The sequence below is a fragment of the Molothrus ater genome, chromosome 4 (assembly GCF_012460135.2).
Source record: "Molothrus ater isolate BHLD 08-10-18 breed brown headed cowbird chromosome 4, BPBGC_Mater_1.1, whole genome shotgun sequence".
Lineage (NCBI taxonomy): Eukaryota > Metazoa > Chordata > Aves > Passeriformes > Icteridae > Molothrus > Molothrus ater.
Genome location: NC_050481.2, coordinates 5,672,397 through 5,699,046, shown reverse-complemented (window position 1 = coordinate 5,699,046; position 26,650 = coordinate 5,672,397). Strand labels below are relative to the sequence as shown.

Sequence of the window (26,650 nt, the reverse complement as noted above, 5' to 3'; positions counted from 1 at the left end):
TGCCCAGCAGGTTCTGCGATTATGTGAAACACAGTTCTGCTCAGTGAATTCAGCTGCTGAAGCTGTGTGGAATAAATTCTGGTTTGCACACTGGTGTCGTTTGAAGTTTTGTAGCATTTAGGATGTGCAGGACTGAGTGGGTAACGATTTCACCTGCCATTGCATTATGGAAACCCGCATTGCATGTTCTGATCCTGCAATCACAGGAGATGTGGATCTGCTGCAAGTTGGTTAGAATACACTTTGACTTGGATCAAACACAGCCATTAGTATCGTTCTTTTTATGAGTGTATGTCTGTCCCTTAGTCCTTAACTCGGTGCTAATTAGCAGTGCAATCCCAGCTCTAGAGAACATCTTAATTTCCTGGTTTTGAAATAAGTACAAACATTTCATGTCTGTGGTCATAAACAAGTCCTAGTAGCTATTGGAGCTTGCAATATTGTAATATTTGTGCAGTTTCAAACTTTTTCCGGCACCTTATGTTTGAATCTTGTATTTATTCTTGATAGTAACCAGTTTGTACTGAGGTGAGCTGCTGAGCACTGGGTTGTCAACTTTTCTTCAGCTTCCTGCTGTTTTCTTTTTCAGGTCTTGGAGATCTTAGAAAAAAAAAAAAGCCTGAGCGTTCTGTCAGAACTTTTCAGCAAGTTTGCAGCCAGGTCAGTACAAAATAGACTACTCCAGTTGTAGTCTAGATGTAATTGGAAATGGCTCTTTATCTTTTCATTCTTTTTAAAGAAAAAGAGACTTGCACACCCAGGCAGAAGGATGGAATCTTAATATGCAGCATTTAATAAATTGTGCACGGGAGTTTGAGTGATTCATTTCTGCATAGTATTGTGCTGCAGGATTTGTGGTCCAACAGGAGAAAGCAACAGATCTTGTTTTGACCATTTTTATTGGATGCACCAGGTGAGGAAGAGATAGCTTGGAATGTGTTGATGAGCTGTGAAACAGCAAACCCTCAGTTAGTGTTAACACACAACTCTGCTATGCTGGTCAGATTTCAGTTATGCTCAGTCTGTGCTCATGTTTATTACTGCACAAAGGAATTACTACTTGGGGTTTTATTCATTGATTTAATCCTCCCAGCTTCACTTCACTAGAGTTGCTAGCATTTTAACAGGAAATAAAGTTATTCTTTTAAATTGTCCTGGAATCACAGAGGATAAAGTAGTGCTACAAATGCAGACCTGGACAAGTCCTGCCTTTAAAAAGTGTTGGGGCCAGGTACCGGTAACCATATCATGCAGTGTTTTTTTGTTTTTTCTTTGTTTTAATGCACTGTTGTGAAAGGTAAGTTGATTGATATCTCATTTTATCTCCAAATTTAATTACACTAAAACAATGATATAAGAAAATGCACCCTGCCTGAAAAGCTTTGAGAAACCCTGTAAAAGCCTTGCCGAAATTTTTGTGGAATATTAATTAGCAGTAAGCCATGTATTTTAAAGGCAAATGGTATTTGTGAGTCAGGGATTGGGAAAGGGAGAAAATTCTTGTTTTAGTGCATTATTTATACTTGTAGTATTTGTGCCTAATTTAAAGAAAAAGGGCTGATTTTCTCTTTTAGAAAGTGACTAAAAGTAAATGGCACACACTCACTAAACCCCTAATCTGTACAACTTCAAAGTCTGGAAAAGTTTTTACATAGGATCTGACTCCTCTCAGTTTAGACTTACTTGTCTTTCTAATCTGAAAACTTCCTTTTTTTTTTTTTTTGTTTTGTTTTTCATTTTTCATTTTCTGCCCTTGCAAACCTGCTGACTGGTGAATTTTGGGGACAGGTTGTGGTTTCAGTGAGGCATTTGGCATCTTGTTGATCAAGGTGCTTGCCTCCTTTCTCCATCCCCAGAACAAAGCAGTATTCAGCTCAAGTGAATGTCTTGGTTGGTACTTCAGTTCATGTGCAGGTTTTCTTCAAACTCCTTTTATAGTACAGGAGTACTGGCAGTAGAGTCACAGGAATCACAGCAGAGTTCATACATCTGATGAAAGCAATAACCAATTTTTGATCATGGTCTGTTGATTTAACACTTTCTAGCTGTGTTTCAGAGAATTTTGGGGGAACAGGTTGACTTCTGCTTGCAGATCTCATAATTTTAAGCAATAACCTGTAGAAAATAAACCTTTAGTATTCCTATTCTGCTTAGTAGGGAGGCTCATGGAAACATGTTGAAGATTTGAATAAAGGGTTGAGTGACATTTCTTTTTCATTTGATTTTAATTTTACACCATCAAAAGGAGACATTTACCACTTTTCTTCTTCAGCCTTTTCTCTTTCTCATCTTTGTGCTAGATGCTACAAGTAGAATAGTTTCCAGATAAATGCAGTGGATTCCCTAATGTATTAGTATTTAAATGTAGGAGTGAATAACAGATTTAGCTAGTTGAATATTGATCAGGGAAACTCTTTCAGGAGAAAGTGCCAAAAAAAACCCAACCCCAAAGTGAGTAATTGTTAGAGTGAATTTTTCCTGCAAGGATGACAGTGGGGATTTTTTTTTTAAGAAAGACTTCTGGTTTTGGAGGCGTGACTAAAATGGCCTGGAAATAGTTGACAATTGGGAATCTCTTCACAAAACCAATGGTTGATGTAATCTTCCATTGAAAGGACCCGCATTAAGAGGGAACACTTTGAAAATAAAAAATGTTCTAGTTATAAAAGAGTGTCCTTGGGGAAAGTAACGTTAATCTCTCCTTAGGAGCCGTGTGACACAAAAGTTTCATCTTTCTAAAAATCTTGTCTGTGATTGTTGAATAGGTGTGGACAGTGTTTCCTGTCACTGTAGTCTACTTTTCAGGAAGTAATTTTACAAAGGTTATGAACTTTGAGTCAGTGGTTTTTGTTCTCTGGTGAAATTTGGTGTGATTGCAAGTCTGAATGAGATGAAGAATTACTGTGAAAGTTATGGCTGAATGCCAAGTTGGGAAGGTTTGCTGTGTATAATAAAGCCTCTATTCTGGCCTTATTATCAAACAGTGCAAGATAGCCCAGGAGCCCAGTCCTCAGGGAGATAGGGTGCCCAATTGCTAGGCTAGCTCGAGGCCGACGGCCGCAGGCTAACCCCCTTAGCCCCTTAGCAAGTTTGGTGATTATCAGCTCTTTAGTGATTGCAAGCTCGCTTAGGATCTGAGCTCTTGCTTGCTCAGGTAGGGTGCCCTTGGCTTGAGGCTGCAGCAGACACGAGAGAGGAGAAGGAGAGGTCCTGATGTTCCACAGCCATGTTTATTGGGGGAGTCTGTGAAGGGTCCCAGCGACAGCTCTTCTTCTGGCAAATGGGCTAAAGTAGGCCCCTTTTTATAGGGTTAAGGGGAATCCAAACTTGACCAATAGTAAGGGTTAATTAACATAACCTGTAGGGTTACAGAGATAAGCTATGGAGCGGGGGTCAGGGAGACAGGAACTTTGTTCGATCCTCCATGGGGCCTTGCCCAGATCCATGGGCTTTACTACAAAGGGTGATCAATAAAGGGTAAGGATTAAGGTTGGATGTAATGCACATTAAGATGGTGTGCTGTGTTTACAGAGGAAATAGTTCAATTTTTGCAAGATTTCTGGGTGAACTTCAACGACTTCTTTTTGTCTAGGAGTAATCTGTCTTCAGGAGGTCCAGCATATATTTACAAGGATGATTAGTCCTGTTTACTCATGTTTTCCTTTTACATCCAAATGGACTTTGTAAGGCTGTCTCCATAGTGAAGTGTTGCCAAAACTTCAGTCACCAACTTCCTCTTAGTACAATGTGCACCAAACCTGCTAAAATTGTTTTTGGTATACCCACAACATAATATAAGTGTTAACCTCTGCTAGTTTTGGTTCACACTTCTCTTTAGGTGCAGAGCTGTAGAGACCAATACAAACGCACTGCTGATGAGGCACAAATCTGTTAGGGAAAGCCAAATGGAGGTGTCCTCCAAAGAGGAAATCAAATCAGAGCATCCTGGTCACATTAATAGGAAAAAGTGCTTTGTTGTGGCTGGAAAGAAATGGAGGTCTGTCAATTACTCTGGGTAGCTCAAATTAGAACGATGTTTGTTTTTATTTTGGAATGAGAAGTGAAGTGAAAGCCCAAAGGCAAAAGATTTCTGATTTTCAGTATTATTATTTTGCAGTGGAAAAGAGGCTGGTACATACACTGACAAGCCAGGTTTTTGCCAAACTGTTCTCAGGGTCAGGATTTAAGAAATGTATGATAAAATGCAAGTTGAGATTGCCCTACTGGGTCAAAAGGCCAGTATCAGGTTATAACCATACAGGATGCTAACAGCCCACAAAGAAAGAACCCGTGTGTTGCCTTTGTGAGAGCTGTGATAGTGCACATGCTAAGCAGATGGCCTAGATTTGTCACTAGATAGGGACAAAAGGTGTTAAGGTACCTCCTCGGTGCTGGCTGGCTCCCAGCTGTGTGCAGGCATTGCTATGACGTTGTTCCTGTTCTCTCAAAGTTCTATTTCTTGATTCCATTTTGCCTTTGCTCACTTCTCCTGCTTGCTTCAGACTGGTTGTGTGGAATTTACTGAGGAACAACGGGGGCTTGCCCACACTGGTTTGTTTTTCCCACTGTCCTGTCCAAGGCCAGCATGGTATTCCTGTACTTCCTTGAACCACTCTTAGGATCCACAGCACAAATGTTTGGCAGGTTCCACACATCAGCCTACTGTGACTGCATCTTTTGATCCTGGGTCCTGCTAGGTTTATTTGATGGTTTTATCTTTTGATCCTGGTGCTGGAAGAGGTGGTGAGTCTTCCTATCTACCTGTGCTATGACACTCAAAATTAGGTGGATCTTTGTCTACAAGAATTACCTCTTTTCTAACCTTTCTTTACTGTCCTACTGAATTGCTGAACAAAAGAACAGAAATTTGTGTTTGTTGCCCTTGTTTGAGCCCTGTGAAGCTCTGCTGTCCTTTGGAAATGAGGAGACACCATCCCTTTCCCTTCTTTACAAAAAACAATTCGAAGTTGCCATTTGCTTTATTTTTGAGTGAGAGTTTTAAGGGATACCCCTCTGAAATAATGAATACAAATGCAAATTTATCTGTGATTACAAGGGTAAATTTCCATACTAGTGACCTGGCAAGATGCCAATTTGAACGTAAAGCTGGAGAGAAAATATATTTTGCTAGGAAAATCCTCTGTGTCAGTGGGATTCAGAGCTAAGGACTGTTCCTGGTTCTTTAACTTTTACTCATGATGAATAGTTTTATTAACATAGATGGGGGAGAGCCATCGTTGGTCCTACTGCAAATGCTGTAGTAGACAAGCTGAATTTCTTACATGTCTGTAATGCCTTGTTACTACTAAAAAGGACAGTTGTAGGGAGTTTACATCTGTTCCTATTAGGCACAGCAGTTCAGTATCTCCAGTTCATTCAAAAACACTCAACACAAGCGTTTCATGTATAGAAAAATTATGTTCAGTTGATTTGGTGCAAGAACATCAGTACATGGATCAGAGCTAAATTTTACACCCTACCCAAGGTCTCAGTGTAATATGCGTGAGACATAATGAAATTTATGCAGTATGGTGTGAGCATATTTCATAATTCAAATCCTGTGGTGATTTTAGAAGCCCCTGCCCCTAGAGCTGTACACCTGCCCCAGCCACATCATGACCCCATAGCCGAGCGAGCCCCGGGCGTGCGTCACCCTCCCTCCTGCAGCTTGGTTTTCTCAGAAAGGAAATGCATTGCGTGGGCTGCAGAGGAGATTGGGTGCTCTGCCTCGCCTCTGATCTGGACGATTGGGGTAGCTGCCAGCCGCAGTGGAGAAATGAGACAGGACAGCGTGTGTGGTTCTCCCCTTTGGCGCTTACAGAGCGTCACAAAAGGCTGCGGAAAATCCATGGATCTTGGTAGAAGCAAGTTTTTCCAAAGTTGTGTTGGAATGGGGAGGGAAAGTTTCTGCAGTACTCAGCAGAGTATTAAATTCCAAACCGGTGGAGACTTCTTGGGTGGCAGAATTGCAAGAGGTGTGAAATACTTCAGACCTAGAACATGTTTTCTGTCAAAATGTATGCGCTGTTATTTTTATTCACATTATAATAATGCCCAGCTGTGATGAGTGAAATCCAAATCCCATCTGTTTACTGTATGAATACAGAAGGACAGAAGCTGCTGTCACGTTACATTGAACACACCTCTGAGCAGTTATGGGTAATAATAATTCCTAGAAGACTTGAGTTCAGCAGGATTAAGGTGTAAAGTCTTGCACATCAAGGTTTCCTGGAGTTTGGGAAAGGTGCTTCTACACTTCTGCAGCTCTGGAGGCTGTTTACAGCAAGGCAAGACTGAACAGCACAGTAGCAGAAAGAATATGACTGACGTTCACACTTGCTCTTCTGAAGCAATGGAATGTACTCTGAGAAAAGTGGCCTGAAGTATCCAAATACCATAAAACCATTTGGTGTGTGACCTCATCATGCCTATTACCATTTACTTTTGCTCACTAGTATTAAAAAGTGCAGGAAATAGAAACTTTAATCATGTAGTTAGAGGTTTCATAAGGGACCACAGTGATCTGATTATACTCCTCCTTGGTTTCTGCAATCTTAATAGAATAGGAGACGTCTATTAAACCACAGAGTACAAGATTTAAATTACACAATTGCAATGTGTATTAGATGATTTTCTGCTTCAATAGCCAGATACGAAGGTTAGTAGAACCTATTGTGGAAAGCGAGGTTGAAATTTTGATGCTGGGTTCTCACTTGGTCTCTGGACTTTCTTCTTGACAAATTTGGCAATGGAAGCAAAACCGATGGAGAAATTTGCTGGGGTATTGGTCTTCCCACCATTATTCAAATTACTGTGCTTTTCATTTTCCATATCTCGCTGAAGGAAAGATTGACAGTGATTTATTGGTGGCAAGTGCATCAGAGCATCCTCAGTCATATATTCCATAATGAAATGCATGAGAGAGTAAGTGCTTGGTCCCCTCGCGCTGTCCAGATCCCGTTTTAAAGCTTTTAGTAATACAAAGGGTTTGATATCAGTGAGCGGGAGCCAAGAAGTCCCTGATTGTGTCATTTTGTGCCTGTTGGATTTCAGAGTTTTTAAGAAAAGCATCTTTTGGATTTGGCATATCAGAAGTACAGCATGTGAGAAAGGCTGGCTTTCAGGAGGTAGAGTGGGGACCAGCAAATGTGTGATGGGTGAGAAATTCCATTTTAACCACAGAAAACACCAGTTGTGGAACCAAGTATGAAAATTACTGTGGTTTATTCTACTGTAATCACCTAAGTATGCTGCTGGCCATGGAGTGACATTCACATCCAAATGCCAAGGTCTTGCTTTCTGGAAGGGGAGAGACAAAGGTGGGAGAGGAGGATTTGATAGACCAAAAAAACACATATGAAAACAGATAACTAAATGCACCTTCCACCTGTGGACAAAGGAAAAGTGAAGGATTTCAATCTGCTGGAGGATGTAGCCCGTCAATATCACAGAATTATGGAATTCCCTCAGTTACAAGGGACCCATCAGGATCAATTCTAACTCCTGGCCCTGCACAGGCCATTCCCAGGAGTCACAGTGTGTACCTGAGAGCATTGTCCAAACACTGCTTGAGCTCTGTGAGGCTTGGTGCTGCTGTGACCACTTCCCTAGGGAGCCTCACCCAGTGACCAACAACCCTCTGGGGGAAGGAACTTTTCCTGTTATCCAGCCTAACCCTCCCTGGTTCACTTTGTGCCATTTCTTCAAGTTCTGTCCCTGGTCATGAGAGGGAAGGAATCCAGCAATTGCCCCTTGTGAGGTTGGTGAAGACCCCCATGAGGTGTTCCCTCAGTCACCTCAAATACAAATAAATATCTTGGACACTTGAGGATTTCCTGTAGGGAAATAGAGAATTTCCTTCACTTTAGCTGCTCAATGCATGAAACTGCTACTGTGCATTATCACAATAATGATAAAAGGACTTTTCAGTGTATTTTTTTTTTTCAGATTTAGGCTACAGAAAGAGAAGTGAACATGCAATTTTGTTACTATTTTGATTCTAGAAAACTGCTTTTATATTTGTGCTAAATTTATATAATTACTTCTTATTGGAAAACACTCTTATTTTTTTGGCCTTTAATGACCAATCTGACACAAGCCATTTGCTTCTAAATTGAGGTGTGAAGATTTGAGCCAGATACTGAAATAAAGTACCAGGCTTTTGTCACTGGTCCTGATCCTTGCTTTCCAGAAGCCTCTTCTGGTAATTAGCTTTCCATGCAAGATAGGAGGCTTTGATCAGCGCCCCAGACAAAGCTCTTGATATTTCCAGAAGGAAATGAAACATTATTGCTGAGAAGCATCTCCTATTCAAAGGATTTTCAGATTGTTTTGATGTAATACGATTTTTATTTCACATTTTGATATGAAGTTACCATTAAATTTTGAATCTGCTGTTCTAAAGACATTTAATGCTGATGGTTCTTCCTGATCCTGTCAGGATGGAGTAATTGGTTATGAAGTATAAGAATCAGCCATTGTTAGCATGAGCATCTGAAAACTGAAGCTTATTAATAGAATTATATGTGGGTTTGGTGATCTTTTTTCCTTTTCTGGTGATATGTTTTTTGTTTTGGATTTTTAAGTTGGTAAAACACTTCATGGCTGAAAATTACTTCCCCTGATGGCAGAGGCAAATTATAATACCTTTTGTAAAGGGGAGATGTTATCAACTGATAATATTAGACATCAAAATCTCTTAAAAATACTAAGGATTTAAGAAAATGAGAACATTTACTGCTGAATTAACTGACCAACTGTTTCCTAAAACAAAGAAGTAGAGGCAAGAAGAATATCTAATGGATAGAAGGAAGAAGTTTTTGGGAAGATGTCACTTCTTAGGATGACAATGCCTAAGCACAGCAAGAAGATTTTCTGACTTTTTAAGTCCAAGAATCCATTTCCCATTTATTTAGGAGGTGTGAAAATGAACCACTGAGTTTTATTGAGTCCTACTACACCTCTTCCATTTTTGAAGGTGTAATAGCAAAATTGTTACTTCTGCCAAAAACATCAGAAGTGTCTAGAAGTGATCAAAAGTCACATTGGAACAATTGTGATCTGGATTTACATGGAAAAGGACTCAGCTGCTGTGGAAAACAGTAGTAAAAGATGTACAGATTTTCCTGAGATACGTAGGGACATCAGTACAAAAGGTTGTGGTAGATTGTTTGTTGGTTTATTCCCAAATGAAAAATGTCACTCCTTAGAAAACACTTAGAAAACCTTCTTGATCGAGGCTTAAAAATTTAGGAAGAGTTCCCAGCCTTTCCCCTCTTTAAGCCTACCCTTGGGCTATGTTGCTAGATTCATGGAAGAGCCCAGTTGTGTTGAGAAATTCTAGCTGATAAAGCACAGGATAGAGGAAATGTAGAAATTTGGATCAGATTTCAGCTGGAGTTTTCCCAGCTTGAATCTTTCAGCACTTAAGACTGAGTGCATTTGTCTGTGAAATAGGAGATCAGGACTTCTCATGCTATTCAATGGCTACTGTTTCAGGAGGCTTTTTAGAGACTGGATATGCATATGGGTGGTGTGTAATGAAGGTAGCTCTAGTACAAGGGAAGTTTTTTTGGGGTTTTTGTTTGGTTTTTTCCACATTTATTATCCTTTGAGCAACCTGGTCAGATAGAAGGTGTCCCTACCCATGGCAAGGAGGTTGAAACTAGATGATCTCTAAGTGCCTTCCAACCCAAAACATTCTGTGACTCTGTTCCTTGACTTAAAAATCTATCTAAAATTCTGCTTCATTTCATATACTTATTATTGCAAATATTTTCTTCCAAAACTGATCTCCCCGTGTCTCACAATCTTAATGTGCAAAGGCTGTCTGATTGAGACAGATTTCTCTTACAGCATGAGAAACAATAGCAATTCTGACCCTATTACCTAACTTTTTAAACAAAAAAAAAAAAAGTTAGGATACAGAATACCTCTTGTGGTTTGGGTTATAATTTCATGATTAATGAATGTGATTCATAGGTAGAACATAGGGGTTTCCCCCTGTGCTACGTAGTAGATCCTTGCTTGTGATAATTTAGGGTTTTCCCTCTCCTGGTTTTTTAGCTGGCTGATAGGATCTTAATTCTTCTTGTTCTCCTGGATGACTGTATTCGTTTCTTCTTTTCTGCCCAGTCTTGATTGGTTTTTGTAGGATTACCTACAAGGTAAGTGGTAAAGTGTGACCTTCAGCAGGGCTGTGGTTCAGAGGCTCCCGTGTTGTCATTCTCTGACACTGCCTCCCCCGTGCCTGGGGAAGGTGCTGACTCTGCTTTAATCTTCATGAGTAAATGAGAGTGAAATTTCACTGCTGCATTTTGCAGGAACTTGGTGCCTCCTTCTGAATAATCCACTGTTAATCCTGATCTCACAGAAACCAAGAACTGATTTGCATTGATGAATTTCTTCATTTTGATGTACAGCTTTGGAACACTTACCTTATACGTCTGTCTCCTGATTTTGGCTCATTTTTTTTCCCCCCAATGGAATTGGTGATAAAATAATGCACTTTGGCTTAATAATAGTAGGAATGATGACATGTAGTTCTGAAAAAAACACTCATCTCCAGAGTATCTCTCCATTCCAAAAGTAATTGTATTACTTTATTCCAATTTACTCCTGCATTGCCATGTGGCCTAAATGATTTTTCCCTAATGCTGGTTTCTATATCCATGTAAAATTTTACAAGTTGCTCTTTGTCTGGTATCTATGAAAATCTATACAATCAGGTTCTGCATTCAGAAAAACTGGGGGAATATTTTCTGAGACATTTTGTATTTTATGATCTATCCCATAGAGCAGTATTATTACTGCCTCCAGAATTCATTGCTATGTGTGGCTAAACAAAAATGTCAAAAGGTTCCACTTAAGTGCCCCAGGAAAAAACAGAGTGTGTGGGAGAGAAATTTCTGATGTTAAACAGGAAGCACAAATATTCAGCAGAAATATTAGCAGAAGCACTGTTAATAACTCTACAGATGTACACATGTTCATTTTCTCACTCATTTTATCCCCAAGGATTATTAGTATATTTATGGGAAATCAAATTAAAATAATTAAATAATAATAATAAGGAAAATAATTAAATAATAATTAAAATTATTTTAGCCACCTAATTTAATAAGTAAGCTGGAAATTACATAAGTGAAAAGAAATAATAACTTTTTTTTCTGTTGGCCAAACAGCTGATAGGGGGAATATCAACCAGTCCTATAGCCATGTAGCTTAGCCAATGTTAAAAAAGGAGTTGTGTTCACTCTTGGACAACTCCAATACTAATATTTTTCTGATGTTTGTGCTGTAAATGGAATTTCTTCTTCTTTATATTCTGCAATAATTGCCAACTCCTGCAGAGCAGTGTTAATTGGACAATTAGTAGTAGTTTTCCACGTGTAAAATTTGGACACAAAGATCCAAGTATTCATTTTAAATCTGTGTGTCTGAACATTCTCTGGAAATCAGTAGAAGCAGAGACAGGAAAAAACCAAACCAATGTACAGCAAGTTCAAGATCATTGTATTTGGGAAAACTCCAGACCTACTATGCAGGGCCCTGAAAGTGAAAAGTATTTCCTTTGCTACTATAGATAAAAGGATTGTGTGGGGCCTCTTGCACTGCAGCACTTGTGAGAATCCTGAATTCTAAGTAGAAGTGAAAGGACTTTTACTTGTGTTCAGAAACTAAGTTGATGTTTTTTTCCATACAGAAAATGGTTGAAAGGTTGTAAGGACAAAACAACAAAAGAAAAAAAAAAAAGACTAAGAGTATGAGTTGGCCTTGACTCAATGTTTTATTATATTTAAAAAGTACAGGTGCATTAGTCATATTCTCTGAAGGATTTCTTGTAAAAGGGCTTTGCTGTTTGTAAGCTTTCCCTGTGATTAATTTTTTTTTTTTTAATAAAAGTATTTTTTAAATTAGGTGAATTGGTACTTTGGAAATTGATAATGATGGAAGCTGAAATGATCTGCTCCAGACTTTGAGGGACACTGAGTGCTGTGAGCAGCGTGCAGAGAGCTGTGCAGAGGAAGAAGCCATTTCTGCTGGGGCTGGGCCGGTGCGCGGTTCTCGGGAAACCCCAGGAGGTGACACAGGACCTGTCGCGAGGCCCCATCTGCTGGTGCCTCCTCCTCCAGCCGCTGCCTCTGGCCGTGCCTCAGGTACAAGGTGTAGTCTGTGTTCTCCTGAGGTCACATGCCTCTGCTTCCACTGAAGAGAACCTATTCTCACCATTTCAGTCTTGCAGGATAAGCTGGGAATTGAAACCTCTGCTGTGCAAAATAAGGGAGAGGTATAGAGTAACGGGAAAGCTGGTTCCGTGTTTGTTATGTTGCAAAGCAGCTAAACCAAATGAAATCTGTGCAAATAGTAATAAAAAGGTGGGCCACTTCTAGTACGATTTTGGGTATCAAAAGTCTGAGATGTAATCACTGTGAGGCTCCTGTTAAGGTTATGTGCTAGAACCCATCAACATGGCCAGTTTTCAGTTGGTCTGACAGCTGGATGCTGTCAGAATAGTTTTTTATATGTAAGCAACATTCAAACAGAGCAACAAAAAGAACTGAAATTTTAATCATATTTATGATGACAATTAGAAAATAGTATTTTACAAATGTATGGGACTACATATCTGTCTTACACTTAGAGAATTGAAAATGTTTGTCATATCTTTTAAGACATGAATCATTGTTCCCTACCTGAAAAACTGAGCATGGATTATCCAAAGCCATGTGACTGCTGATATCTGACTGTTGGTACAGAGCAGTTTCACTGGACTGAACTTGTAGTGTTGCTACCTTGTCTTGATGAAAAATAAGGAGATCTGTGGGGCCTGGGAAAGCACCCTGGGTGCTTTTGATTGCAAAATGGGTTATTGATGGATCAGTACTCATACAGAAACTTTCACTGAGGGAGAAGTTTTAAGTGAGATTACTATCCATCTTTGTTCTCCCAGTGACTTTTCAACCTACGGTTTCTTTCATTCCACAGAGGGATTTACTGTTTGCTGTGTACCTCTGCTGCTCTTCATCTGACCTTTATTGCTCTGCTGCCCACTGAGTTGTTCTTAAAGCCTAAAAATGGCATATGTGTCACACTGGGAAATTTGCCGGGGAATTGTCTCAAACACTGAGACAAATCATCTGAGAACCACATAGAACTAGCTAGAAAATATTTCCCCATCACACAGAAGTGTCACTTTTCCAATTTTGACCTTTATTCCCCTCTGTCACTCTGAAATGATGTTGAGAACTCTCAGCTGTTTTAATAAAAAAGCACTCAAGAAAGTGTGAGACTGCTCCACAGCTCTCAGTAGCCTGTGGAGTAGGCACCTCCTCTGATACCTTGGTGGAGTGTATCCCCATGGAGAAGCTGAAAAAAGCAGAGCAAGGTTTGGAGCCTAACTCCAGCAATCACTTCCTATCCCAAAAACCTGCACTCTGCTCTGCTCTTGTTTACGTGCTTGTGTTTATAACAGAAATTCCATCCTGCACCTGAGAAAAGGTTTTTGCTCAAAGTTTTGTCAGACTGTTGCAGTAAAAATTGTAAAGTTTCAGTTTCAAAAAATTGTCATCCTCCAGTGGAAGAACTTGCACTGAAAAATTCCCAACCCAGTCTACTTCTGAGTTTGCCTTGTAGAACATCTTTTCAAGGGAAGTCTTCTGATGCAGAACAGTTACACTTTGTGAGGGCATGTTTAAAAAGGCAGAGTGTCTGGGTCAGACAACTAACCCAGAGCAAATACAATTTGTCACCTCACCCTCTCCCCTCAAAAATGCAACTGTTGGGGACTGGTAGGGGGAAGAAGTGGGAATGGTTTAAGCCAACCCTGCCCAGTGCAACAGGTGGAAAAGGAGCTTGAGGCAGTAGGTTCCCGATATTCTGTTCTTCAGTGCCATAAAAAAATTCTTAGTGCCAGCTTAGGTGTGTGGGAATTTGTACTACACCTTTCCCACCGCTTCCAGCTGCACCTGCTGCATTCCACATGTTACCTGGTGTTTGTTCAGCTCTTTGCAAGGTGTAAAACAGGAAATGAATTAATAAAAGTAAAACAGGGGGCAGCAGAGTATAGCAGCTGTCTTACAGGATGTGGGACAGCCTGAAGGGAGAGGCACTAAGTCCATAAGGAATGCTTGGAACTGTTCATCTGCAGGTACTGGGTTAGCAATTTAGAAATGGGCCAAATGCTCCGTGCTGAAGGGAAGTGTAAATATCCCAGGAATAGTACAGATCCTGTAAATTACTTTTTTCCCTAATCTTTGTTTTTAGGTGGTACCTCTGAAGTAAAGTGGCAAGATTTTCAAGTGTTTTGTCCTGTCTGGTGTTAATGCAAGAGTTGTAAATGTCAGGCATAACTAATAAAGGAGAGATGGAGGGTAGAAGGGAGAAGTGAAATGAATGAGTCACGTGTTCGGGAAAGAACAGAATATAGGAAGAAGTAGGAATTACTAAGTAGGTGGCATTTGAAATGTGCCTGTAAAAGAGAACAAAGAAATGGGAGTATTTCTCGTTAAGTCCCCTTTTTGGACTGTGTTTGCCCACATTTGAGGGTTTGTAGATTAATTTGTTACGAGCTGGGCGGGGTCAGGAGGAGAAGGAGGAGAGTGAAGATCTCCTTTCCTTTCTCAGCTGCCTGCTGCCCTCTTGTGCAAGATCTGCTCTCTACACCGGTGCATTTCCTAGCTGTTCATAAAGGCAGTGATAAACTTGGAGTTGCTTCTCGGTTTGATGAAATGCTGGATTTGTGGTGCCGACCTCAAACACTTTTCTGTGTTTCACCCCCTGCAGATCCTGTCCTCATGTCAGCTGGCACTGGCCTTGACCCCTTTGTCATTCATTGTCTCCACATTTTTAAAGGATTTAAGGGAGAATAGAGAGAGCTGCTCTATCACAGCGTTTGTCTGATCTGTTGTGATAAGCTTGATATGAAACCTACTGTATCTCCTGCTACAGTTGGTTTAGGAGTGCTTCCCTCACTTCTTTGGCTTAAAGGGAAAATCTTTCTGACTTCTTTGTTGTCAGGATGTTCTCCTGTGGATGCTAAGGAATTAAACTTTATGTGGACCACTAGTATTATGTTCAGCTCTTTTTCCTTTTTAATATAATTGTGCAGCTGATGATCTTGCACCATCTGAGTGTCTGAAAATTCCCTGATAATAGAAAGGAAGCTGGAGGAAGTGTAACAGGAGGAAGAAAGTGAACTGGGGTTGGGAGGACAAGTGTTGGGAATTAGGATGGGAGGAAGATGGAAAACCAGGGGTGGGCAGAGAAGTTTAAGAATAGGTCATCTTAAAAAAATGGCAACAGGTAAGAAGATTGTTTAGAAAGAGTCTAAAAAGAGCAGGAGATCTCCTGGTAAGTTGTTGGACACTTAAAGAAGGGACATGTGGACACAGCATCCATTTGTACATCCTCTTGCAAAGGGAAAGGAGCAGCTGAAGAGCCTGACTGGTGTGGTATGGGAAGTTTTTAGACATGGTCTTCATGATGTTACAACAGTAACACCATTGGGCCTTCAGCTGTGTCAAGAGGAAAAGGGAAAACTAAATGGGAAGTGGAGAACGTAGTTATTATGTCTGTGGTGTATCTCAAAGCTCACTGTCATGACAGTGATACTCAGCTTGCCTGTTCTGTGTCTGGAACTGCTCTGAATTTCCAAACTGCCATCAAAAGGTGGCAGTACAGCAATGGAGATCAGCAGCTTGGGCAAAGATGTTTGAGTAGGAAATGTTCTCTTTCACCTTTGCTCCTGTTACAACACGGGTCATCAGCCTAAGTGCAAAGCAGAGAACACTGTAGGGAAGTTTTGTAGTTACCTGTTTGTAGTGAGAACTATTCCCTGTGGGTTTTCCCCACTAGATGGAGGGATCCCTCCTGACTTTGCACACAAGAAAACAGCAGGAATCTCATATGCTGGGATTCATCCAGAATTAACTGTTAGTCAAGTCTGACTCATCTCCTTTGGTGAGATGCCGAAGCATGTCTGTGAAACAGGTGGCTGGAAAACCCACAGGGAATAGTTCTCACACAGATAACTACAAAAATACATTTTTGAAGAAAAGAACAAGAGAAAATGGTAGTAGCTAAAATTGTTTAATATCATAGGCATATAAATTAATCAGACCACATAGTCCTTAGTACGAACATTCCCTTTGCAGAAATGAAATAAATAATTAAATTAGATTAATCAATTGGTATAAAAATAAAGAATCCTCTCAGGAAAAGTAAATATTATACAAAATTGTATATCCCATGCTAAAACACATCTCGAAGTGCCTACAAAGGGCACTTATGATCAAAATCATAAATATATTATAAAGCCTCCCTGGGAGGTAATGAGCTTTTATGGCTTACATGATGTACTCTGTTAATGAAACATACATTGTTTCTGCAGAGTGCACTTAGTACAAAGAGAGTTCATCTCATGAAAAAAAATAAGTCCAGAGGGTGTACACATTTATATTTGTGGTGTCTGGTGCTTCCTAAGGTCAAAAGTTCCTCCTTGGGGAATCTTCATTTTTCCTTCTGAGAATGCTGTTGCAGACCAAGATGATGTCTTCTCAGACACTGGTTTGTCCTGCACAGATTTCCTGTTCTTCATTCATCCTGTTCTTCAAATAGCACACCCTGAATAATACACTCAGTCTTTGATCACTCTTGACAAATCAAAGTCTCCCATCTTGTAAATCAATGCGTATTTGAAGTGCCCAGAGTTGCCCACAGTGATTGTGCTGACACTGCCCAGGGGCGTGGTGTTGGCCAAAATCACCTGTGCTAATTTTGTGATTAATATTCTCCATATGTAGCTGGAGTTATTGGACTGGCTTGTCCAATAATTTCAGTTTTCAGCAAGATCTCTGAGCAATTAACCCTCTAAAGTTACATTTGTTGCAGTTTCTCACTAGTTTTTTGAATACTACAAGTGAGCATCTTAAATTAAGTTGTTCTGCAGGTGCAAGAAATAACCTCAATTAATAAACAAGTATATTGTGTTTAAAACAGGAAAAAAATAAGCTTTAGCACTATGTTTGGTGTAATAAAATCCAGAGTTAAGAACAGTGAAGCAAGTCACTAAACAGAAGTAGGTGCATTACATACTGCCTTTTGGACAAAACCCAGGCATTGCTGCAGTGTAGGCAGGAGTACCTAGTTAGCTTATGACATTCCTGTAGGGAATTGCTTTCATTCATAAAATGTCCATCTTAAGTACAAAAGTTGCTTCTCAATGCTTTGTAACGATTGCTAATAAATATGTAATACACAACATTGTGCTTGTCAGGGCATGTTAATCCCATTCTGTCTGCTAGACAAGGATTTTAACAGGCTCTTTTAGAACAATGATTTCAATGCACTTAGCAAGTTACTGGAAAAGACATTTACAGATAAAGAAATGCATACTGTATTCTTTGAACAAAAACAAAGCTCTTTCTCCAAAACCCTGCACGTGCAAATATTCCATGGAGCTGCATCAGAAGTGCTGGTTTATTGGTTGTCCTTCTAGGACTCACATAAAAATGCACTTAATTCATGATAAAGGCATTCAATTAAAAACCCTTCATAAAAACACAAATGTAGAAATATCAGCAGGTATGCTGCAACTGCAGGACATGCTTCAGTGTTTCCCCAGTTGCTTTTATCCAAATCTGGAATGCAATTTTACCCAGACTTTAAATCTGTTGCAGTTGCAGCAGCAGCTTTGCATTGCATAGTGCTCACTGATTGGTGATGAAGGGACTTGGTGGGTAGGTGAGTCAGAGAAAGGGGGATAGAAGGTACAGAAAGAACATCATTTAAACTCAGTACTTTGATTACTTACTTATGAGTGGTAGTTCTTTTTTAGAATGTTAATTCTGATGCAGTGATGTGGAAACATTGAGGTATGAGATAGAACATTACACACAGAAAAAGCAGGTTTTGAAAAGGAAAGGAGAAAAAGGAAAGGAGAAGAAAACTATGTTCTAAATGAAAATGACCCATCACCAGAAACAAGGAGAGTTCACTTGGTTTGCTGTGCCTTGAGGATCTTCCTTCCTCTTTCTGATGTACATTTTTGAGGAGGTTCACCTTTCAGGACAGTAAAAATGTGGAGGCAGCAAAACTTTTTGTATTAATTTTCCTTTAGGCCGATGGCATTGGTAGGAATGGAAATATTTTTAATACTACCTCATTATTTTTGGAGGTAACTAAGCTTGTCATTTTCCATTCTAACACTATATGCAGTTTTCCAGTTTCCTCTCTCTACCACATTTCTACTAAGTAGAGAGAAAATTACATGAAAGGTTAACTTTTACTGGAAGGTTTTATGCTCTTTTCCAAGATCAGTTTCCTCATGTGGGGTTAATATCTGTTTGGGGCAAATGAACAGTTACTGCTCAGATGGAAGAACCCAGAGGTTCAGAATCCTTGCAAGCAGAATATGGTGGTATATAATTAAGCTGCCAAAACTAGTTTTAAGTGCTGTGACACTCACCTTCATTTAAAAAATTTTCTGTATGGTATCTCTAGCCATAGTTCCACAGAAATGTTCAGGATTCAAGAGCTGGACAGGAAGGTTTCCACAGAACAAACAACTTGACAGATTTTTAAAGAAATGGCAAATAAACTGTAAAACTTAATCAGGAGGAGAGAGAATGAATAGTGTTAATGGTACATTAGTATGAGGGTAAATGTTGTCCTCTGAGAAGGAGCAGTATGCATTAGAGCTGTTTCACTCTGACTGATCATCAGTGACTGTATTTATTGGACATTTTGTAGTGGCTGGTTGTACCAGCCTGTCATGCCTCTGCTGTATCTGTCATGTTAAGTTGGGGCAGTGTAGCCAAAATTCCATTTTCTGGAACAGGATTTCCCCTCAGGATCCTGTATCTCCACTTAGAGCATGTGGGTTACATCTCTTCCTATTGAATCCCATGGCAAATGTGCCATTAGCTTCAAGATGTTGATCACAGCCATACAGTATGATTTGTAAATGTTTTTTCCAGTACTGAGAAGGCAGTTAAATGCAGGACATTTTTCCATAGTTAGCTAAAATGCAGTCTAAGAACTTATAAATAAAACTCTGTGTGTGGTATTATTGTAAATAAGGAAATCAGCCCAAGCAGATTCCCTTGAGGCTTCAAAGTTTTTCTGTTAATTTTCTTTTAAAATTTGCAGAAATCTCTGCATGGGATTCAGTTAAGATCAAAGCAAAAATACAAAAGTAACCATGTCATTTATTTCTAGTTTAGCAGAAGGGGGACAGTTAAGTCCCTTACAAGAGCCAGTTTTTGTGAAAGTAGAATTTCTTTTTCCCTCTAGAATCATTGCAAAATAGCATCCATCTTACAAATACCCATCCAAATAAGACTCCTTAAAATTTTGGGAGAAGCTTTCACTTACCACACACAGAGAACACATCATAATAGCACTGGGAAGTATTTACATTTTTCACATCTTAAATATAACATAGTGTCTGCTTTAAAAAATGGATTTTCAGTAGCCTTCAGCTGTGGTGTGTCCTAGATTAGTTCTTGTATAGCTGTAAAAACAAGACATTGTTAGTAAGGATGTAAACTAAGGATATCTGTAATTGTTTGCAAAATGTCAAAAAGCATCCAGGAGGAATGAACTCTGCTTACCATTTGCATAAGATTTTCAAAGCTCTTCAAAAATTCTTTGGGGGTTTTCTTCCCATAAGATTCACATGTTTTCATCTCATAAGACTCACAGTGCTGGAAGATAAAGAGAATCATGGCACTTCTAAACAGCACATCACAATCCTTAATCAATCCTCAAGCTTTCTCACTGAAATATCCAGAGGGTTGTAATCAATGCCTTTTCTAGCTGGAAAAGCTTTGACTCAAGCTCTTTCAAAAGGGAAGGAGTTCAGTAATGACACCTTTCATTCACTTTTTTTCCAGTGATCCTTGTCCTTCTGCCAGCACGTTGTGTGGTTGCCAAGTAGGTGTATGTGAATTTTTATGGTCACAGGGAATGCTTCTCCCAAAAATTCAAGAATTGGACTTTTTAATTTCCAAAGTAATGAAAGGCAGATTACTGTTTCTAACAGACTTGCTTTCTACACTTCCCCCATTGCAGGGGGCACCTGCTATAGAAAATAAGGAGCAATGATGACAATTATGAGCACTGTGAGGAAATCCTACCTCTCCAGAGTCTCTGTAGGTGAGTTTGTTCACGATTCTAATGGCTTTTTGGAACGCCCAGTTATCTTGGCTGTTCGCTGGTTGTAATTTCTGGACGCCCTTCTTGAAGCAGGTCACAGCTGAGGACAGGCATCCCTCCTAGGGCAGGAGAAGAAGGAACTGGTTTAAAGCCAGTGTTGCTGCAGCACTTTTTCCTGCTCATGTTAGATTGTGGTCCATGTGCAGAATAGGATATTAATTGAGAATATTCAGCTGTACCTTTTTCTAATTTATTTTTTAGTTAGTTTTTGGTACGCAGGTGATATTGAGGCTTTACTTTGGCTGTTCTTGCATAATTACTTCACTATTTCTTAATGAAATAAATGTCCACTTGGCTATTAATCATGACAGCATTTGAAAGAAAACAGTCCTGAAGGAAGAGTAGATCAGTTACATGCAGTAGGTTTTCACCTGCTAAAGCACGAGCATTTTATTTTAAAAAAATTACAATGTGGGAATATACTTTTTTTTTTCCTTGCTCATTTTGGTGCTCTTTCTAATAATGCCTAGTTAATAATTAGAATTGATGAAGAACTGCATGTTTTCAAATACTATTAAAATGTTGTTTTATGATAGCATCAGAAATGATACAGAAACTATGCCCAAAACTAACCTAACAGTCAACAGAGAAAGGAAAGCAATGTTTACTGCAGCCAAAATTTAAGTTGCTTTCTGTTTTCCAAAGAAGGAAGCTGCTGATTGCACGTATTAGAAAGGCTCCAAAGCCATCCTTTTTTGCATACCTACTGCTGCCCAAGCTGAGTCTCGTCTGCCTTATGAGATGTCACTGCAGTTCGCTGCTTGGGCAAGGACAAGGCAGCTTTCATGGATGTTGCTTATAGCAAATTTTGCTAGCAACATTCTGTGTTGGTCAGATAAAACATTTTCTTTTCCTTAAAAGCCACACATTTATGTTTGGTTTAAGCATCATTACCGTAACTGGCCTTGCTTACTGGAAAAAAAACACTACTCGTCTTTTAAAGAGATCGATTTTCCAGCTGAAACTGAAAACGTTTTGGTCTCATCCGTGCTGAGCTGAGAAACCAGCATTTCTCATCTGTGCTGCCTTTTCTGTTTTGCTGAGCTGTCACTTAGAGCTCAGGCAGGCAACAGTCAGGGCACTGCAAGGATTGTGGGGCCCGGTGTGCTGAGCACTTCGGGGATGAGGCATGAAGGAGCACACACCACTGGAAATGTCTGAAGGGGGCTAGAGATGTGTAAAATATTTGTATCAGTGGCACTTGGCAGCAGCACTCTGCATCTGACTCAAACTAGCTTTACAGATGAGCCCGTAGAGCCCTTGCTTCCGGAATTAGTGATCAGTGGGGTGAGATACAGATCCAGGGCACTTCAGCTGCAGTGCCAGTCACCAGCAGGAGAGCTCATTTGCCCCCCAGGCTGGAATTACCTCAGCCTTAACACTGCTTTTTCACTTTTTAACACTGCTGGCTTCCCTTGAATTGACGTCCTCTAATCTCTCTTTATTCAAAGGAAAGAATATTTCATTGTTGAGGGTACAAGGAAATGATGTGGGAATGAACTGGGGCTAACAGTTCACACAAAGGAACCTCAAGGCAGCCAAAACAGATTGGGATAACCCACCTAATTTTAAATGTTATAATAGGTGATTTTCTCATTGAATATTCAAGACCAAATGCAAATCTGCCATGAGCAGGTTATAATAAAAAAAAATTCAAATATTTTGATATTTGAAATACAGTTCTGTGAGCAACTTTTTATTAAATTGAGTTTGACTAGGCTGTGATGGCACCTAATCACTGAATGCCACTTTAGCACACTGTGTTACATATTTCAATCACCCTGTAGGATGAAGTTTGTTGATTTGGTTGCTGGTGATTATTACTATTAGCACACTAATGTTTTTTTACATGTTTTACCTCAGAAGCTGAACCTGTATCAATACCTTCTAAATATGAGAATTCTCTGTCTTCTCTAGTATTCAGAGGAGGCACTTAGGACCTCCCAGAATCAGACAGTAAAGCCCTAAGCTGCAAGTGAGCTGTTGTTTTCCTTCCTGAGGTGAGAATGACTTTTCTTAAGAAAAAAGCCCCAACAACCTCATTAAGCAATTAGTCACTAGTTGTTGTATTTGCTTAGTTTCAGAGGCAGCTGGCAAACGCTGGATTAAAATGACAACTAATAATCTCCTCCTTTTCACTTTGACACCACAAGTTAGAAAGAGTTTTAGTAGAAAAAGCCCAAAGTTAGAAAGAGTTTTAGTGGAAAAAGCCCAGCAATGAGTTTGTGCACTGAAGTTTTTTCTAGCAATTCCAAGGAATGCATCTGGTTTGGTCGTGCTTTTGTATATTTTTTGGCAAGTTAAACATGCAGCGAGCTGTCAAGCCTAGGAAGAGACTAACCAAAACCTGTGTGAAATGAGGTGAGTTTTTTTTCCTTTCTTCTTGTAGCTGCTTGCAAGGGACTTTAGAATCCTGAGTAGATAAATTTTTAAGAATGTCTACAGCTTTTACAGCATAGTAGTGCATAGTGATGGCTTTTACATGTCAATCAAAATTGTTTGTGCTACAAAATAGGGCTCAAAAATTTAAGACAGCTGATAACACAAGTATAATATTAGGTAGTCACAGGTTGCTCTACACCTCAGTTGCATGTTGAGGGATTATCAAAGCAGCATGCATTTACCCTCTAAATTTTTAAGATGTGATTTTACTATGATTAGCATTTAAATTTACAGTACATCCTGCATCCTACCACTTTTGAGAGTGCAAAATATCAGCACTAAATAATGTGTAAATATGTATCTGTATTAAAAAGGGGCTCACAGAGAGCTGCTCTTGTATTTTTAACTGGTTATAATCTGAAAAGATTATATATATAAGAATATTGGCAGATGCAGTTTTGTCTTCCTGTTGGTAGCACAGTCCCTGCACGAACAGACTCAGAGCAGTGTGAGTGCACATGAGAGGAGGCACTCATTGACATGGCCTTGCAGTGCCACTCTTGTCATTTGGCTGTAGTGGGAGGCAAGGGGGGCAGCTCAGGCATGCTGGAGCTCATGGCAGCTGGAGGCACTTCCACTCCAAATACCTGCATCCCCAAAAGCACTGCTGCTCGTCTGGGTCTTGTATGAATCCTCACTCTTAGCACTCTTTGTTAATTAAATGGAGTTTGTGCAACTCTGGATCTATTGGTGGGTTATGATACACATAAAAAGCAAAATAGTAATTCCAGTGTCAAAATAGAAACACTTCTGCTATTAATTATCCAGAAAAGGAACTTTCTTAGAAAGTATTTTCTTACTCAGTCTAGCTTGCATTAAGAGTACTAGGTCAGAGATGTGAAGAACAAGACATTCTCCATTTGTCAATGGAATAAACCAGCACAAAATCAAAATTACATAATTATGAAAAAAAATTTAAAGCAGCCTCACCACAAGGTTTTCTGGTGTATGCAGCAATTCAGCATCCTAAAATAAAACAAATAAATCTAAGTTAGAAAATTTTTACCATTTGAAAGTGATGTCCCTCATAAGATACATACTAAGCAATGTCCAATGCTTGAAAGTAATTTCAATATTATGGCAAATACCATCACTTACCTTATCTTTCACCATTTTTTGTAAGTCTTCAATTTTCTTGTGAATCTGTTTGTATTTTAATGTTCTGGGTGAAGCTGCAGTCAGCATCATTGTGGAGCAGAAGAAAAGCATGCAGTAAATAATCATCCTCTTCATCCTGATGAGTTCTGTTTTAAAGTGTGCCAGGAGCAAAGTTGTGCTGTTCAAGTGTAACACTCCAGTTTGAGCTGTGCTCAGGTAAACTCTGCACCTACCTATATATTGCTCCCTGCTGGAGATGGAGAACCCACCCATTTCAGTTTGGAAAGCTTTGTAGAATGGATTAATGAGTAACCCTTTTTTCTTTTCCACTGGCTAGGTGCATGTATGCAGGCTTGTGCGTGGGGGGGCAGGGATTGATGGAGTGAAAGAAAATGTGCCCCATCTGCACATTGGGCAGGAAAAAAGAGAAAAGGGTGAATTCCCATTTTCACTTTGAGTCAAGAAATGAACGTACTAAAAAGTTAGTACTTAGAAACCACAGGCCTAGGTAAACAAAGATTCTGCATTTTTTTTCCTGTGTCATACAGCAGTGAATCTCTTAAGTCCATCTACAGCTCTTCTGTACTGTTCTGGAGAAATATGACAGGACTTCTTTCAAAATTTAAATTTATTTATCTCACTTTATGGCTTCAAGGAGTGTTTGTCAGCTATTTTCTCCTGACATATATGAACTGTGGCTTTTTTATTCTCAGCTTGGATTGTTAGAGATGTGAGTAAAAGCTCATCTTAGCATTTAAACCAGCTGAAATTTGCTTTATATTTGCTTGGAACCAGTAGCAGATATATGACCAGCATTGTGGAGGGCATGTCCACTGGGAGTGAAGGCTGCAGGGAGATACCTTGTCCTGGGAGAGATGAATCCCTGGAGCACAGCCATTTCCAAGAGGGGAGCAGTACTGGAAGGGCAGGGACTAAATCCCGGTGTGTCACTCCCAAGGGACACTATTGCTTGTGGCAGTGATTCCATGCATGTGGCACCTAAACACATTCAGTTACATCCTTCAGCAGCTGAGAATTTCCTTGGGAATGCAGAAGAATGTATGAAGTCCAGACAAAAGTCTGTGCAGGCACTAGGGACTTACTGGACTTCCAGCTCTAGGAATCAGTTGATTTTAAAGTCCCTGATCTTGATATTTCATCACAAAGAGAAGAAAGCCAGCTTTAAATTACTTTTATGCATTATCATTATTTAATTTCTAACAATGGCATTGAAGGGTTCCTATGTGGAATTAGTAGAGAGCAGTTAAAGTCACTTGGGCACCTTCACTTGTGATGAATAAAAATGGTCATGTATCTGTCAAATTAAATCTTTTCCTCTGAAAATCTGAAGATTCCAGACGGCTTTGGGGATGCTTTACAAAATCTACACAGAGTTTGGACTGCAGTTGGATGTCTAGTAAGATGTATGATATTCTGACATGGTATAAAATTCCCTGTATAAATCTGGTGGGTGAATTTGGGATGTCAGGCTGGGTCACTTGTTCATTGTTCATTTAAAAATGAGTGTTTAAGCTGGTGACAGCTCTATCTAACATGCTCTGGCATGTTTCTTTTCTATGTGCAAATGATTATTTACTCTATGCTGTTTATGTGCTTAAGTCATTTTTCACCATTCAGAAGAGGAATAGCCTAAAGGAATAAATTTTAAAGGTGTATGTGTAAATACACATAACTGCACTCAGTCTCATGCATGCACTCACAGACTGTCTCCTGGTGAAAGAGATAGCTACTAACACCCAATAAAAGAGAAATTCTGAAAAATGAGAACTGAAACAAGTAAGAAAAAATACTTTCTTCTACCACATAGTCTGAGATTTTATTTCATGAAGGAAAGGTAGTGTGATGATTTTTCTTCCCCCCCTACGGACGCATCTTAAAATAATTTTGGATAAGCAGCACAGCTGCACTATGAAGTACAGAGGATCTAATTAGGTTATATTTGAAATGTCTGTTAATTTATGGCTAGGGTTCATTAAAGGAAGTCAACAGCATCTTTGGTTTGAGAAACCACATGGTGACCAATACTTTTTATCTTCTCTCCCTCCATCCCATTCCTGTCAAGCATTGCGGAATTATTTTTTTTTTGTCAGTTGTTTAACACCTCCCTGAGGCTGCTGAGAACGTAGAGAGGTTATTTCCAACAGTGGTATTCTTTACACAAAGAGAGGTCTTGCCTCTGCTCCTCTTTATCATAACTTTTACATAAGTTGTTGCCTGGTAATGTGAATGAACGTTCATTTATCCTCTAATCCACTTTTTGATTGACTATTGGAAGTGTTCATGGTAAAGAAACAGGCTGGTGCTAATGTTTACTTTTACTTCTTATTGCCAGTATTTCAACTGTGGATTCTTCTGGGAAGTTTCTTTGAGCTCAGCTACAGGAGGTGGTCATGGTAGCACTGTCAGCCATTTATACATCTTTATTTGGTTGATAGGTTGGGAACTTGCCACTTGGATGTGTAACAGGACTCTGTTAGCTGTGACATCTTGTGATGCTTGGCAGTGTTTCATGCAAAGAGATCAGTGAAGGTTTTTGCTGGTGCAGACAACTTCAGAACCACTTAAAAACTGAAGTTAATGCACAGGGTAACTCTCCATGTGTTTCCAGAAGCTCAGGCCTTAAAGGGGCAGAGGCAGATCTCCACCAAAATCATGGGAGGTGAGATGGCTCTGTCTGAGCTACTCCAAATTAAATCAGTTACATCTGAGATCAGTTTTAAAGGTGGTGGAGTAAATGGGAAATTAAACAATGGCATTTGACAATGTGGTAACTTTTTTTTGCATATCAGGTCTCTGAAGCTACTGTATAGACTTCTGTTTTGTGTTAGAGGCTGTAAGGCCACAAGAACTGCATCAAGGAAGCCATGCTGAC

General features: G+C 39.6%; 1 protein-coding gene across 1 annotated transcript; it reads right to left on the bottom strand.

The window, feature by feature from the left end:
* Positions 1 to 6,669: 6,669 nt before the first annotated feature.
* On the bottom strand, positions 6,670 to 23,892 carry IL21 (interleukin 21). Its single transcript, XM_036382663.1, has 5 exons — positions 23,758 to 23,892; positions 23,590 to 23,625; positions 20,139 to 20,276; positions 19,614 to 19,706; positions 6,670 to 6,837 (listed from the first exon to the last, which is right to left on the bottom strand). The coding sequence occupies exons 1-5, from the start codon at positions 23,890 to 23,892 to the stop codon at positions 6,670 to 6,672; spliced, it is 570 nt and encodes a 189-aa protein (XP_036238556.1).
* Between the last annotated feature and the right edge of the window lie 2,758 nt (positions 23,893 to 26,650).

Bases quoted from the DNA above. Each gene is read 5' to 3' on its own strand.
- IL21 (XM_036382663.1), bottom strand. From the start codon at position 23,892: ATGAAGAGGATGATTATTTACTGCATGCTTTTCTTCTGCTCCACAATG. The intron at 23,626-23,757 runs GTAAGTGATGGT...GTTTTATTTTAG, and splicing joins AAAAAATGGTGAAAGATAAG to GATGCTGAATTGCTGCATAC. The intron at 6,838-19,613 runs GTAAGCAGAGTT...TCTTTCCTTCAG, and splicing joins TTGAAAATCTTATGCAAATG to CGAGATATGGAAAATGAAAA.